The sequence below is a fragment of the Indicator indicator genome, chromosome Z (assembly GCF_027791375.1).
Source record: "Indicator indicator isolate 239-I01 chromosome Z, UM_Iind_1.1, whole genome shotgun sequence".
In the NCBI taxonomy this organism is placed as follows: domain Eukaryota; kingdom Metazoa; phylum Chordata; class Aves; order Piciformes; family Indicatoridae; genus Indicator; species Indicator indicator.
Window position 1 is genome coordinate 50237417 of NC_072053.1, and position 16356 is coordinate 50253772.

The window sequence follows — 16356 nt, forward strand, 5'->3', positions numbered from 1 at the left end:
GGGAGGTGGTGGAGTTGCCATCACTGGAGATGTTCAAGAGAAGACTGAATGAGGCACTTAGTGCCATGGTCTGGTTGATTGCTCAGGGCTGGGTGATAGGTTGAACTGGGTGATCTTGCAGGTCTCCTCTAACCTGGTTGATTCTATGATATATCACCTTATAAATGCAAATAGATAAGCTGTCTGTCCCTCTTTTTGAGAAGCAGAACTAAAGTTTTTGAACACTTCAGCAATATTAGAGTAAAAGATAGATTTTCAACAGTTCTTTTTATTTATTACATAAGGAGATTTTACTTATGAGCATTAAGCTGTCACACTATATGTAAATAAATAGGTATAATGAATTCTCTTTTTTTGCATTCTTGCTGTTCAATACAGGATTACTATGTAAAAAGTCTCTAAGTCCTGGGAAAAAAAATACACCTGTGAAAGATAGTTACTCACCAAAGCCACTACCACCAGGCACAAAAGGCTTCATTCCTTGGCGGACTGCAGAACGTGCAAAAAGATGCAGGTGACATTTTCATAGTACACAAGAAAATATAAAAGCATGAAAACTACATGATAGATGTAGTAGAGAGCAGTGTTAAATTTTTTTAGTATGTATTTGAAAGTTACTTCCAGAATTTCATATTGTCTCTATAATTTTTTCTGTTTATGTAATTTTTGAGGATGGTACATATATTCTGTAGGAAGACAGCAAATGTTTGAACAACTTTTGAGAAGGCTATATTTTGTCTTTGAGTTGGAAAGAACGTAAACACCTTGTAACTGAAGAGAAAGACTAGGCAGAAGGTGACTGCATATGTTGAGAAGCTTCTTTGTCAGTATTAACCTATTGTATGCTTTGCTTGGACCCATGTCAGTGAAAGAATAGCCAACTGGGATGTGACAGCTCTGTATTAGAAAAGTATATAAGTTGACTATGTAACAGAGTAGGCTTTGGCTTAGGCTTATGCTTCAGCTTTTGCTTTTGCTTGTGCTTAGTACTTTGCTTAGTTCCTTAGGCAATAAATGCTTTTGCCTTTCACAGTAAGAGTCTTCTTGTCTTGGCATCACCTGGAAACACCGTAACATGCAGCCTATGAGAACACCACTACTGATACAATTATAAATGGTGACCCCGACTGCTACAATTATAATATTCTATTCCAGGAGATTTTTAGAATTTCTTCTTAAATATATTCCCTAGACCTTGGAGTGTAAAAATGGAGGCCATATAAATACTTTAAAGAAATTCATTTGAAGCTCTATTGTAACTTGCTTTTCAAAATGCTGAACATTGAATTCTGTTGACTTTAGTTCACAATAATTAAGCAAGATGTCTATTGAAGATACTAATGTGACATCCAGCAATATTGCTCTAACTCATTTTTTAGTAGGAGCACTAATAGAACAAAATGAGGATGTAAAGAGTGTTAAAGGGGTACAGTGCTGTGTGCAGTTTTACTCTTAGTGGTTTATGTATCCTAAATTCTGTGTTTAGGAATGGAAGGAGTAATGGTAGCATTACAAACTTACTTTTCTCAAAAGTGTTTTTTGTCCTTAACTCTAGAGGGGGGCCAGTGGATAGTGCTGAAGAATTACCAGTGAAGATTGAGGTAATCTATCTTCAGTATGACAATTTATTTAGTAGATGAATGCCTGAAAAAAGATGAAATGTGTGCTTGACAGATTCTTAACTGTCTTAAAGCAGAAACATACTTTTAAAGTTTCGCTCTCAAACAAGTACAAAATAATAGTTTGTGTCAGCATTTGCTTGAAACTTCTTTGATACTTAATTCACTCCCATCTCTGTGTTTTGGTTTCTTAGTCTTTTGAGCAAGCAGGGTTGGAGTATGGGCACAATCCCACCAGAGAAAAGTTAACAGTACTTTTGTCTGAAAGATTCTAGGTGTCCCTTCCTCTCTTTCCTCCTTTTTCCTTTGAACTATGTACCAGGGACTGCTGTAGTAAACATACCAAGTGGAAGTCTTCTCTTTGCATCTAAATTCCATCTCCTCACCACAGAAAAGCTGGAGAAGTGGTTTAGTGTGTACTAAGGAATTAATGTGGCTCACAGAAGGATCTGATTGTTGCTGAAGGCAGCACATTTATCCCCTATCTGGTGTAGCCTTCCCAGGGTCTGCAGTCCTTTGGGAATACCTGCTTTGGCACAGGCTCTCCGTGGGCTGAAGCACTTTTGGTCCATCCCTCTGGCATGGGGTCTTCCCTGAATGGGGTATGGGTATCTGCTCCACCATGGAACACCTCCTTCTCTGAACATGGTGTTCCCTCTGCTGTTTCTCACTTTTTCGTTCCCTCTGCTTCTGCCTGTCAGGCATTTTTTGTCCTATTCTGAATAGCTTTCCCTGAGGCACTGCCCTCTTAGCTCCTGAGCCCAGCCTTGCACTGCAGTGGTTTAGTTGGAGCTGGCTGGAACTGGTGTCCAGCATGGGGCAGCCCTGGCCTCTCCTCACGGTATCTAGTCCTGCTACCAAGTCTTTGCTGCTTGTACCCAGTATATGTACACATGTGATTTTTTTAAAAATACTGTTTCATGCAAATTTATTTCAAAATTGCATAGCTAACCAATGTATTTGTATTGTAAGGGAATATAATACAAAGTGATTGCATTTAAGTTAAGCTTTTTTACACTACGTAATGTTTGATTCTTATGGCACAATGCTGTGAGTGGGTGTGTTTTTCTTTTCTGATGTAATTAGACAGGTGTTCCGGTGAAGGTGACAGTAGAAAGTGCCTCGGCCTCCGAAACTGAAGACACAGACTATTCAAATGATGTTATCCATGATCCTAATTTGGCAAATTCATTAGAAAAGATTAATGTGACAGCATATCAAAAATTACAGGTAAGAAGCATGTTCTTCTGCCTGAAACTTCATAAAGCAAATTATATCAGTTAAACCATTTCTTATTCAGAAAACTATGATTATGCTAGTAACCAGTCACAGAGCAGGATTTCTGAATAACTTCTGGTTATCCTGCATTATGTTACACAGGCTTCTGTTTCAAAAGATGTGTGTCAAATATTCACTGAATTTCCAGTCTGAGTATTTCTAATGGAGTTGTGTATATTATAAGCATTATTGTTAAATCAAGGCCATAATAAGGAAGAACTTAACAGATGTCTGTAATTTCTCTCCAAGTCTTGAATCATGGTACACAAATATTTAATCAGTATTATTGCCTGTGGTATTTATTTCAAAGTATTTTCTTTAGAAATAACATTAAATTATAAGAGAGAAAATATTTTAATGGTTATTGTGTAAAAATAATTTTTGAAACCTCCGAATGTGTGTTAAAACTCCATTTTATAATTGAGCTTGGTAACAAATTTTTTTCTATTTGTTCTTTGTTATTCCCTCTACTTGATAGTTCTAAAAAACTTGCAGTAGCAAGACTGACTGTTGCTGCAAATGTCTTGACAGGGAATGTTCTTGTAAAAGCAAGGGAAAACAAAGTTTTTTTCAGTGGCTCAGTAACACTGCCAGCATAATCTAGCAGTATTATAAAGCAACACCCTTAGGCAGAATAACTGGATTGTTTCTGAACTATTGGAATCTTAATTTTGTTTGGAGAATTTGCACTGCTTCCAAATGAGTACTGCTAAAAATAAGACTTAAACTCAGTTTGGTTTTGGTGGTTGTTGTCATAGACCACTGTGCTGGGTGAATCAGCTGTTTGGGTGTATAAATATTAAAACCATATAGCTGTTTTTACGTAAGTGAAGGGAATTTGAAACTTGTTGCAGATCTATATGTAATGGAAGAATGTGGTGGATTGAAAGCTCCCCCCAACATTAAATTGCCAGACCAGCTCTGTTGGAAGCAAATGAAGCTGTATTTACAAGGAAAACTACAATTTATAAACAGCACAAGAACTCCCCTGGACAAAAGCAGGGGAGCTGCTGATAGCCTCCTTTTCCCTGCTCCTTTCTCCCTGCACTGTACACATGGTAAAGAGAGGAAAAAAAAGGCAGAGAGTTATTTTGTTAGATACTCAGCCAGAATAAGAATGCATTCAAGGTCAGCAACAGCCAGCAGAAGCACAAGTTAGTATTTGCTAGAGCGGGGAAAATGAAAAGAGAGAAAGTTAGTTTACCTTAGTAGCCTTATGTTTATTATCTGTCCAATGGAATTGTTTTGAACTTATCATTATTTTCCTTTTTACATTCAGTGGTGATTTATTTACATTCTAATACTTTCTGTTGAAGATCTGTGGAAAATTTTCCAGGCACAGCCTAAAACTACCACAGAGTTAGATGGTGTAGATTTACCATGGAAGGCAAAAAGACTGTAGAAATACTGCATAACTAACTATGTGCCTTTGGTTGTTGGGGTTTTTTGTTTGTTTTTTTTCAGCCAATGTATACTTTTTCTTTAAGTCTATCCTTGTTCTCTCTAGAACTTGTCTTCAGGAAGATTTTCAAGGTTTTTACATGCTGCTGGGACTAAGTTATATAGTAGCTTTCTTCTCTGTAGGTGATTTCCTGTTGTTGATACGCAATATGTAGACATTGTGTTATGCAGTGGCTTCAAAAGCATTGTGTCTCATATCATGGAGCTCCATATCACATGCATATTGCATGAAAAACATTTATGCAGCAAGTACAGTGCTTTCAGAAAACTCATGATGTGTTTGGTTCTTGACATTTGGAGAGGGAGGAAAATTATTTTGAGGACATGCTGCTGGGGCAGACAGTGTTTTGTGCTTTGTGGGAAGGTTGTTATATCAACCTTGTTGTCAGTGTTACCTGTAGTATTACATGTAGAGCAACAGTAAGGAAGGCATAATTTGTGATTACTTTGAGCTTCCCTGGAGGTAAAACTCTAAAGTTCTAGGAAACTATCCAAAAACAGGTTCAAAATTGGCTGTGCTTATAAAAGCTCAGGTTTTCCTGATTGTCTGAATTTAAAATCCAGAATAGATTTTTAGGTCCTTGCATATCTTGACAGCACTGTTTAATCTCTAATTGTTTCTGTGCCTCTCCCATCCTTTTTGTTATGCTGATGCGAGGCATGGCTTTACATTGTGTCAGAACCGAACTAAAACTTTTCACCATTGAGTTATGAGGTCTGTTTCCCTGCTGCTGCTTGGTGTTCTTCCATTTCTTGTTTAAGTCTTTTTATTTCTTACATCTGTTTGCATGTATATCTAATCGTAAGGCAAGTTGATTCAACTTGCTATTGTGGAGAAAAATTGTGTACTTCAACAAGAAGTGCAGAGTTCTGCACCTGGGGGACAATACTCCTATGCACCAAGAGGTGCTGACAGCAGATCATCTGGAAACCAGCATTGCAGCAAAGGCCCTCGTGTTCCTGGTGGACACTCAAGTTGAACATAAGTCAGCAATGTGGACTTGCAGCAAAGAAGGCTAACGGTATCCTGGGCTGCACTAGGAGAAATGTTACCAGCATGCTGAGGGAGATGATCTTTCCCCTGTAGTCAGCACTAGTGAGGCCACACCTGGAGTGTCATGTCCAGTTCTGGGTTTCCCAGTACAGGAGAGATGTGGACATGCTGGAGAGAGTCCAATGAAGAGCCATAAGGATGGTTAAGGGACTGGAGCATCTCTCCTATGATGAAAGCCCCCCTGCCTTCCTGTAGTAACCCACAGGAGCAGAGTCAGTGGGAACAGGTATCTGCCTGATGAAACAAATGGAGCAAGCATGTTCCTTTAAGAAGCCCACCACCTGCAGTGACCTTGTGGAACAGCTGTGAGGCTTTGCAGGAGGAACTGGTTGTGAGCAATGACGAGGTAAGGCCCTAAGTGTCATCAAGGCTAACATGCCTCAGGTTGGCCATAAAAACTAACCCTCAAAAGAAAAATTAGTAAGTCGTTGTAGTAGCAGACTCCCTGCTGAGGTGAATGCAAGGCCAGATGTGCAGACTGAATCTGCTCTGTAGGGAGGTCTGCTGTCTCCCCAGTACTTGGGTAAAGGACAGCATGGGAAAACTTCCCACTCTTGTGAGGCCTTCATGGAGTAGATCCTCCTAGAAGCGCTGCTGAGGCAGAAGAATAATAAAGAGCTGATTGGGTACAATCAGTATGGCTTCACCAAGGGCAAATTGTGCCTGTCAAACCTGGTGGCCTTGTATGACAATGTCACAACATCAACAGACAAGGGGAAAGCAGCTGACATTGTTTATCTGGGCCTGAGCAAAGCCTTTGACACTGTCCCACATGACATCCTGATCTCTAAGCTGGTAAAACATAGGTTTGATGCATGGACCACTTGGTGGACAAAGAACAAAGAGTGGCTGTCAATTGCTCCATGTCCAAGTGGAGGCCAGTGACAAATGGAGTCCCTCAGGGATCAGTCCTGGGACCAGTCTTGTTCAACATCTTTGTTGGTGACATGGACAGTGGCATTGAGGGCACCCTCAGCAAGTTTGTTGACGACACCAAGCAGCAGACACGCTGGAGGGAAGGGGTCCATCCAGAGAGACCTTGACAGGCTGGAGAGGTGGGCACAAGCCAGCCTCATGATGTTCATCATGGCCAAGTGCAGAGTCCTGTATTTGGGTTTGGGCAATCCCAGGCACCATTATAGGCTGTTCAGTGACTGGCTTGAGAGCAGCCCTGAAGAAAAGGACCTGGTGGTGCTGGTGGATGAGAAACTCATTATGAGCTGCCAGTGTACATCTGCAGCCCAGAAAGCCAATCACATCCTGGGCTGCATCGAGAGAAGTGTGGCCAGCAGGTCAAGGGAGGTGATTCTCCTCCTCTACTCCACTCTGGTGAGACCCCACCTGGAGTACTGTGTCCAGCTCTGGAATCCCTATTACAAGAAAGACATGGACATGCTGAAACGTGTCCAGAGAAGGGCCACCAGGATGATCAGAGGGCTGGAGCACCTCTCCTATGATGACAGACAGAGAGTTGTGTCTATTCAGTCTGGGGAAGAGAAGGCTCCAAGGAGGGGAGGATAGATTTAGATTAGACATTAGGAGGAAGTTCTTTTTCATAAGGGTGGTGAGAGACTGCAACAGGTTGCCCTGGGGGTGGTGGAAGCCCCATCCCTGGAAGGTTTCAAGGCCAGGCTGGAGGCATCTCTGGGCAACCGGATCTAGTGGAAAGTGTCCCTGCCCATGGCAGGGGGGTTGGAACTAGATGATCCTTGAGGTCCCTCCCAACCCCGATAATTCTGTGAAAGGCTGAGAGAGCTGGGGATGCTCAGCCTGGAGAAGAAAAGGCTATGGGCAGGATCATATTAATGTATATAAATACCTGAAGGAAGAGTCCAAACAGGACAGATCCAGGCTCATTCCAGTGGTACCTAGTGACAGGGGAAGAGGCAGCATGCACAAGCTGAAACAGAGGAGTTTCTTTGGTTTCAGGTTGCCCTGGGAGGTTGTTGAGTGTGTGTCCTTAGATTAAAAAACATCTTGAGATGATCCTGGGCAGCTTGTTTTAGGTGACTCTGAGTAGGAGGTGACCTCTAGAGGTTCCTTCCCACCTCAGTCACACTGTGATTATGTGATTTCCAGGTTAGTGACTCACGTTGGCATATGTAATTGGATGTGTTTCAGAACTGGAGGGGGTAGTAAGTGACAGAAGTCAATGGCTGATAATGAGAGAGGGGAAGTGAAAGACCTTTCTACCTACTTTAATTGATCTTAGGTCATTGTGTCAGTGCTAGCCCCATGTTGGGCGCCCAAAAAAAAAATGTGTCAGTGTGAGCTGAAATCCCCCCACACCGACAGTAACCAGGCTAGCTCAGTCTGGAAGTGAATGAAAGCTGTATTTACAAGCAGATCTACAATCTATGATGAAATGCAATGCATATGTACAAATACACAAAATTCACAACATTTACAAGTATATACAATCAACAGAAAAGCACAACCAAGCTCCCTTTGCTTCCCCTGAGGGGACCTCCCAAGGGGCCTCACCCTCAGACCTCCCTGGCAGAAAGCAGAGTTAGCTAAAAGCAAAGAGACTGTTAACTTAGCTCACCAAGGTCAGTGTGTTATCTTCATCCAGAAGAGAAGAAGCAGCAGCAGCCAGACAACCCAGCAAGGAAGCGAACTCCCCACTCTGGCTGCAGACTGCCCCACTTTATTTTGAGTAGTGGTTCTTAAACATTTCTGTCTATCCAATGGAAGTGTTTAGAACAGTCATTATTTTGCTTTCTTATACCCAGTAGTGACTCATTTACACTCTTTAGCTTTCTCTGCTTGAACTTTGAGAAGAAAAATTAAAGAGACAGTTTCAGACCATCACAGTCATTTAAAATTTCCTTATGGTGGAGCTGATTGATGTGGGAGCTGACCTGAGGAACTGAAAAAGTAATCCAGTGTATTTGGCTGTAATAGGCCTTGACACAGCCTTTCAGTCAGGTAGGACAACCAATTGTGCTAGAACAATGATGGGGTTGTGTTGTGGGAATACACAGTAAGAGATGAGGACTTCTTAAACTACCACTGTGCCAGAAAAGCTTTTCAGGCATTCCTTGATGTGTCTAAATGACCAGACATTCAGTTTAGTATGAGAACTTCTCTGGATCCTTCTGCTAAAAAAGGGGCTTTAAGCATACTACATCAAGTTTACACAAAACTACAAAACCTCTAAATTCATTAAAAAAAAAAAATCTTGATAACTTTTCTAAGACTTTGCCCTTTGAAAGTACAAACCAGCAGCTTGAGGTTACCTTTAGAATTGTCTAAAATCTATCCACAAAAAAAATATTACAGAAATAAGGTTTCTCAAGTACAAATTCTTGCCAAAACGACTAAACCCTAGAAACTTTAAAATACATGGATGCACGTTAACACACACACTATAAATGGGACTGTAGGAGTTCTTCAAGTCTGTGGTACTTGTGACTGATCTTCAAAGCTACAGGATTCTGTGCTGTGCTTCTTTGTCTATAAAAGGATTTTTTAGGTCCTACTATTTTCACACATTCTGAGGTAGGTTGCAGTATTTGCTGAGGGTTCTCCATAGAGATTACACCTCTCCTATGCCTGGAGGTGATCTTGTTACATCATGGCAGTTAGACATTGTTAAGTCTTTTCCCAAATGCTGTCTTTGAAATGTATTTTTTCTATACCTTCTGACCTCTGAGAGTCTTTCTCATGTGTTCAGATGGTAAAGATAGGACTAGTTTTCTAGTCTCAGGGTCAGTTTGGTTTATGCTAGTCTAGGAATTTTAGGATTTATTGGACATTGAGTAGTAACAGACCCATAATCTTCACACTGAGTGGTTGCCACCGGGCTTGTCTCTTGCATCCTACAAGACCTATGAGGACCACTTTGCGTTTTTAGAACAATTATTTTCACTACACATGCTGTTGCATGCCAGTCTTCTCAGTTGATTGCTTGCATGAAGTGCTATAGTATGCTTTTGAAAGTAAACAAAGAATTTCAGTACTATTTGGTTCTTTGCTCCTCTGTGGACCTGATTGATAAGGTTTGTACAAAGAGCAGTGTTCTGTGTTACCATGTATGTTTGTATACCAGATGTATAGAAAAATGAAAAAGCTTTGTATACTGTTAATTCATATTGGTTACCCTCTAAAAAATAGAGCAGGTTGGTAATTTAAACATTTTTTGCCTTTGGAACGAGAAGACTGTGTTAAGACATGCAAGAATAAAAATTCCTTTTGATGAAGAATATGTTACGAAAATCCAGGTATGGCTACTAAGGATGTTTTTTACGGCCTGGTCTGAGGTTTTGATAAATTTGATGTATTTAGTTAAAAATGAGTTTTGAAAAGAGGAAGAGGAAGTAAAGAAGAACTTACATTCCTGATGTTAATGTCATAGGCCTACAACTCTTGTGCTGTAATCTCATGTTACCTACTGCTATAGTGCAAATCTGTTAACTGAATCCTACTTGTTTCCGCTTTTCTGTGTTAATTTTCTGCATCCTAGAGTTGCGTACTAGCCTGTCATATACTTTTGTGAAAGATACATAATTGCTTGAAATGCCTTTTGGTAGTTGTAAATTGAACATGTTCAATTTTTGTATGCTGCATGTTGATCTGACAGTTATGTTATCTGTGTTATGACAGTTGGAGCTGGAAGATTGCATGGAAAAATTAAAAGAAGAACAAAGAGCCAGACTAAAGGCTGAGGAACGGATAGTGGAGGTAATGACAGATTAAAACCAGGTATCTAAAACCAAATAGTGAACTGTTTATCTTATTGTTACTTCTAAAGGAGGCACCAATCTAACTATCCACTTTCTTAATTAGGAGTAATTATCAATGACCTCTAATATGGTAGCTTACAAAGTTTCAGTTCAAAGTCACATGGATCATTACTAGCTTAAGAGCAATGATGAAATCTGTGTTTAGTAATGTGCATTTGTTCTCCTGGTAGTATTCCAAAGCCTTGAACTCTGGGTCAGGCTATTCTTTCAATGTGTTTCATTCATACAGTGTGTTAATAATGATCTGGGGCATCCTGATACTTTTCTTGAGAAAGAGAGTAAATCTGTTTGCAGTATGCAGTAGATGGATAATTCTTTGACGTCTCTCACCTTTTGTCATGACTTGCACTGAAAAGCTGTTAACTCCAAGTGTTGTTTAATTATGCTTGATCTGCTCCTTTGATTCTATTTCCAATAAAAATGTTGGATGATTTTCTCCATAGTGTTTTGGTCATAGCTGTCAGTTATTGTGAAGCATAGCTTCATGTTATGGCAGCACTGAACTAACAACTTGTCACAATTAAATTGTGAGGTCTGTTTTCCCTCGTCCACTCTTACTGAGTTAAAAAGATCCTTTTTGCATCAATAAACAGAGTTTAAGATAGTGTAACTAAATTAATTGATTCTTAGATCTGGAGCGGAATGAAACTGGTGGTATTCTTTGTGACTTGAGCAGCAAATAGTATGCCACAGTACAGTGAGCAGAAAGCCACAAAGGACTCTGCCCTCTACAAGGTTCTTCGTGGTCTTCCAATACATCCATCTCCGTCCTCCTGTAATGTGTAGTGCACCGATGGCTTGTGCTATGTATCTGGTGGTTGAATTACTGAAATGCTTTTTAGACTAAATAACCAGTGCAAGAGATATTTCTCTGTCATGCTAGACTGGGCCTTGTCTCAGGAGAAGGAGTAAACTAAGCAGCAGTAATCACTAATATGTTTCATCTTGATACTAGTTCAACAGCTACAGATCTATAATTATTTGTTCTTTCATAAAAGATGAAAGAAGGAAAGCCTGTGGTAGCAGTGATTGCATAGCTGTAATCTTAAATGAGGGCAATGTTTCCCTCAAACACAAAATCCTGTATATCCAACAGTAACCATTCAAGTTTCCCTTAGTCATCGATTTCGTTAATGTTCAATATGGAGAAAAATCGGATCATACTAAACTTTCAGTTTTGGCATGCATGGTTCAGGAGAGAACATGTATTTTTCCCTGATGCAGAGGGGTATATAAGGAGAGCATTAGCCTTCATTAAGATATTTTTACTAGTAAAATAAATTCTTGAGTGTTAATGTGTCATCCAGTAACTGCAGAATAACACGATATGAAAGGTTTGTATTTGCTCTGCAATACAGCGAAGAAAGTGCTCAGCTGGCAGTTTTGAGTGCCTGTGGCAGTTCCACTATGGTAGCACAGAGCTGCATCTCTGGATAAATAAACCTGCACAGAGCTCAATGTAACAGTGCCCTGAATATTTCTAATATTTCTTGTAGAGGAACCTCTATGTCAGTAGTTATTTTGAGTATTTCCCTTTGTTGCAAAGGTTGGGTGGTTCGTTTTGGGCTTTTGGGTTTGGTCTTGTTTTAACTGATAATTACAGAAATTACCTTTTTTTTTTTTTCTTTTTTTTTTTTTTTCCCTTCCCTGTAGCTGGAAAATGAAAATGCAGGATTAAGAAATCTAAATATCTCTCTGTCTGGGGCTCTTCATGCACAGTCAGTGACCAGCATGATTTTGGAAGATGAAGGTGTTCTATGCAGCATTGAGAACTCTTTCCAGAAGTTTCATGCTTTTTTGGACCTACTTAAGGATGCTGGGTAGGTTGCCATTTTATTGAACTCTCACTGTTTCTGCTGAGATCTCTTTCTGAAGTTATCTTTCCAATGAAGAACGTTGTCTTCTCCTTACCAGATCTCTAGGACTGTACTTGCAAAGAGCAAAGGAAGAAATATTAACTGTGTACTTGCTGTTTGGTCTTTTCAAAGTGGAAAAAACATGATCTGGCCTTGAGAGACTTTCAAGAAGCCCCTTCGAAAAGAGAAGAAAGCTTGTATTCATTGGATTACCTGTGGCTCTTACCATTCTTATGATAGGAGATGTAGTTGAACTGTCTTCAGAAAGTGTCCTGTTGCCTTTGGCTCCCTTTTACTAACTGAAGTAGAGGAATCTACATGGGTGAATCTGACACTGTACTAAAATTCTGGATTAATTATTGCTTGAAATATTTTAGAGTGTATTGATTAAAGTTTGCTGTAAGGCTCTACCTGCAGCTTCTCAAAAGGATGGTTCTTCCTTCCCATTGTCCAAGAATTTGGTCTTAAGTTCTCAAACCTGTTGTGCAGAGATTTCATAGACAGGCACAGGTCATCCAGCAGAATGAAGGAATGATAGGAAGATAAGATTTTAGTCTGCTCTGCATGTTCAGAGAAAACCACAAAGCATTTTATTGGCCCTCCCTTCCTCCTGCTATCAAATTGATGGATTCTTATTGAGGTTTAAAATACCCAAGTGGCAAGTTTGGCCAACTTGTAAGCTGGCAGGTGAAACAACATGACTGTGTTTGTGAAGCATGTAGTTGGATTTGGCTGTTGGAAATTATGCTGGTTTGGGAGATGTACATCAATCTTCTGCTTGAATGATAAGAGTTTTTAGTCTTTGTTCTACTTGTTGGAATCCATTTGCCAGCATCCTGCCCTGAGATTGGTGCTAACTGGGTGAACTTCTTGTAAGGCTGAGTGAAGACCTGACAAAGATAGGAAAATGCCTTTATATACTTGTTTTCAGCTTTACTAACCTATTTGGAGATTCTCAGAAAACAATGGAAAAACTAACTTCAAAGTTTCAGGTAGATTCTGTTTCTTCTTATGGTTTTGAATGTTTTGTGTAGGAATGTTTTGACAGGGTAGGAATTTTTGGTGTAATTTCCTATTGAACTTTTATTTTACAGACTTGGACAGCTTGCTGTGTTAGCTGGGATAGACCAGTCAGATTTTGGTCTTTTGGGGCATCCCCAAATGAATTCTACTATCAGTAAACCTGCTAACATGCTAACGGAGAAATCTTTTGAAGAAGACAGACAAGAACATACCCAAAACAGCAAAGTAAGTCTGTAGATTATGCTAGAATGCTATTGGCAATGTACTTAATACTATTTAATGTACTTCTCAGCTGTTATCCCAGTATTTTTGAAAGTCAGATTACCAAATGATCCATGAAGTTGTTATTGCAGTCTTTCGCTGTAGCTGTGTTTATGCAGATAATAATAGTAATTCAATGATTACTGTCTACAGCTTCCTGAGAGAAGGTTGGAGCAAGGTAGCTGTTGGTCTATTTTCCTAAGTAGCAAGTGACAGAAAAGGTTTTGCCGGAGGAAGTTTAGGTTTGGACATCAGGAACAATTTTGTCCCCAAAAGGGTTGTCAGGGGCAGTGGTGGAATCACCATCCCTGGAAATATTTAAAAAACATGTAGATGTGGTGCTGAGAGACATGGTTCAGCAGCTGACTTGGTAGTGTTGGGTTAATGGCTGGATTTAGTGATCTTAAAGGTCTTTTCCGGCCTAAATGATTTTGTGATTCTGTAGAAAAGAAACCATAGTATTGAGTACTGTACTAAAAAAAGTGTTGGCAGTAATTATGCTGTTAGCTATTCTGAAATATGATGTTCCAGTAGTGATATGCATCTATTAAAAACAGAAAACACTTTGTCTAGAAACATTTAATAATGATGTATAGTTGTTTGTAGAAACTTTGTGTGATGGTATGCCTATTGAAAAGCATGGATTTTCTTTTAAATAATTGCAGTGTATATGTCCAGTCCTGTTAGATTTCCACATGGGCCATGCCATGAATTTCAGGCAACTACAATTTTGCAACATGAACAACATAAGATTTTAGTTTCTGGTCTGAAATCAATAAGTAGAATACCTTCTGGATGTTTCAAGGGAGTCACTAAAGATGCCTTAAAAAAATCCAAACAACAACAGTAGAAAACAGGCCCTCATTTTTCAAGTCAATTAAAAATTAATATACTGGCATTCTACAGCCCTTTCCAAGTTGGATGAAATTGTCATGCTAAGAATCATTCTGCATCCAGTATGTTTCTTTTACCCAATGTCTTCCCCATTAATTAAGTGTTCCAAATTCCTCAAGAACACCTTGGGCCTGTAAAACATGGTGATAAAAAAGTGTTGGACTTTGTAAACAGTATGGAATGCAATTTCCAGTTTTGCAGCTTGAATCTGCTAAAATTATTTGGAGTAATAGATGAAATTAGGTTATTTAACATCTATCTTTTCAGGAAAGGCTGAGAGAACTAGGTCTTTTTAGCTTGTTGGATCTCATAATGCTTAAGAGCACGTGTCAGGACGATGGAGCCAGACTCCTGTCAGTGTTGTCCAGTAGTGGGACAAAGGCAGATGGACACAAACTGGAACATGGGAGCTTTCACGTACACATAAGTAAAAAAACCTTCACTTTGAGGATGGCAGAGTACTGGAACAGGCTGCCCAGAGGGGTTGCGAAGTCTCTGGAGGCATTGAAAACCCTCCTGGATGTATTCCTGTGTGATGTACTTCAGGTGATCCAGCTCCGCAAGGGGATTGGATTAGATGATCTTTAGAGGTCTCTTCCAACTCCTAACATTCTATGATTCTGTGACATTTGTTACGCTTTAGCTTTCCACAATTTTTTCCGCTGATGGACTTCACTGCACTGTGAGATTAATTTGTTCATGCAGTTCATTATGAGTCATTGTCTTTCTAATGCAGCTACATTTAGAAGCCTGAGACTAAAGGGTTTTTTGAAGAATGCATGGTAAATGGATTACAAAAAGCTTCAACTACCACACTACTCTCATGCTTTTCTCCTACTATTGGTTAGTTCAGATTCTTGATGCAGGTAGGTATTGTAGGATAGAATATTGGGACAACACCACTGTGAAGTATGAACAAAGGCAGCAAATTGGTCATGTTTCAGAATAACAGACATGATGAGCCTTTGTCTGTATCAGTATAATCGACGCATTTCTGTAGTATAAAGTCCAAGCTAGATGTGACACTGTAATATGCCTCCTCTGTATCATTATCACCTAGTAATCTCCTGTTACTTGCTTGCTTTGAAAGGTAATAAAGCTTCTGACATTTGCTATTATCTCTGAATCTTTTCTATATTATTATTATATTTCTATTTGTTTTGTTACATGGATTTTAATATGTGGTTGTTGCAGTACTTGATTTTTTTTTTTCTTAGTTGCATTAGAATCTTAATTGAATTCTCTTATTTCAGAACAGAGATGGGGATTTCCAAGTTTCTCTTCCTGGCACATTTCAGTCCCAGATGGTTATGAATAATGCCTTCTCTGCTCCTAGAGAAATACAACAGCTTCAGTCTGCTGAGCAGAAGTGCCAGCCAGCCTCATGTAAGGAAAGTGAAACTCAAACAATTAGCCAAAATAAAGAGGATAAGCCTCAAAACAGTACCCCAACATTTTCTGAGAGAAGGATCAAACAAAATGAACATGCAAAAGGTTATCACTCAGGAAGGCAATTGGGTACTGATCTGCATTCATCTTCTGATTCCAGAGTACATAGTAAAAGTAATGGTAGCAGAACACCCAGTGGTGCTTCTGGTGAAAAAAGCAAAAATGTTTCTCAAAGAAATACATTCCTAGACCAACAAACCCAGCAACTGCAAATGATGGAGCAAGAAGAGACCAAAGCAGACTCTAGATAGTAAATCACTCTAGAACTGCTACTGTAGGATCTGAAATACTAGAAAGTATCAGAAGTGTTACCAGCATACAAGATATTTCTAAAATATTTGGACTGTTATTTACATTTGCAGAACTAAAAATAAATGTGGATACATCAGTACAGTTTGTGAAATTTTTGTAAAGTAGTGTAGACTTTGTAAACTTTCAAAGCATTGCATGATGTTTAGTATTCCTGTTTCATGTTGCATCATTTGTCTCCCTTTGGTTTGAGCTACATTCAGAGGATTTCTGCATATGGATTTTATTGTGTATCGCAGATGTGATTGAGTGTAAACTGGTTTGAGCTAATAAAATTGAGTACATATTTTTTCCCTGTGTTTATTTCCAGTGCACTGTGTGTTGGTGTGAGCTGAAATTCGCCCCCCACCGACAATAACCAGGCTAGCCCAGTCTGGAAGCAAATGAAGGCTGTATTTACAAGC

General features: G+C 39.5%; 1 protein-coding gene across 1 annotated transcript in view; it reads left to right on the forward strand.

Moving 5' to 3' along the window:
- The window catches only part of CEP78 (centrosomal protein 78), a 28385-nt gene extending 12330 nt beyond the window's left edge, over positions 1-16055 (forward strand). Inside the window, 8 exon segments of the mRNA XM_054397590.1 lie at positions 379-514; positions 1556-1601; positions 2706-2849; positions 10021-10098; positions 11814-11980; positions 13111-13264; positions 15448-15805; positions 15808-16055. Coding sequence (XP_054253565.1) covers positions 379-514; positions 1556-1601; positions 2706-2849; positions 10021-10098; positions 11814-11980; positions 13111-13264; positions 15448-15805; positions 15808-16055 — 1331 coding nt within the window.
- Positions 16056-16356: the final 301 nt, after the last annotated feature.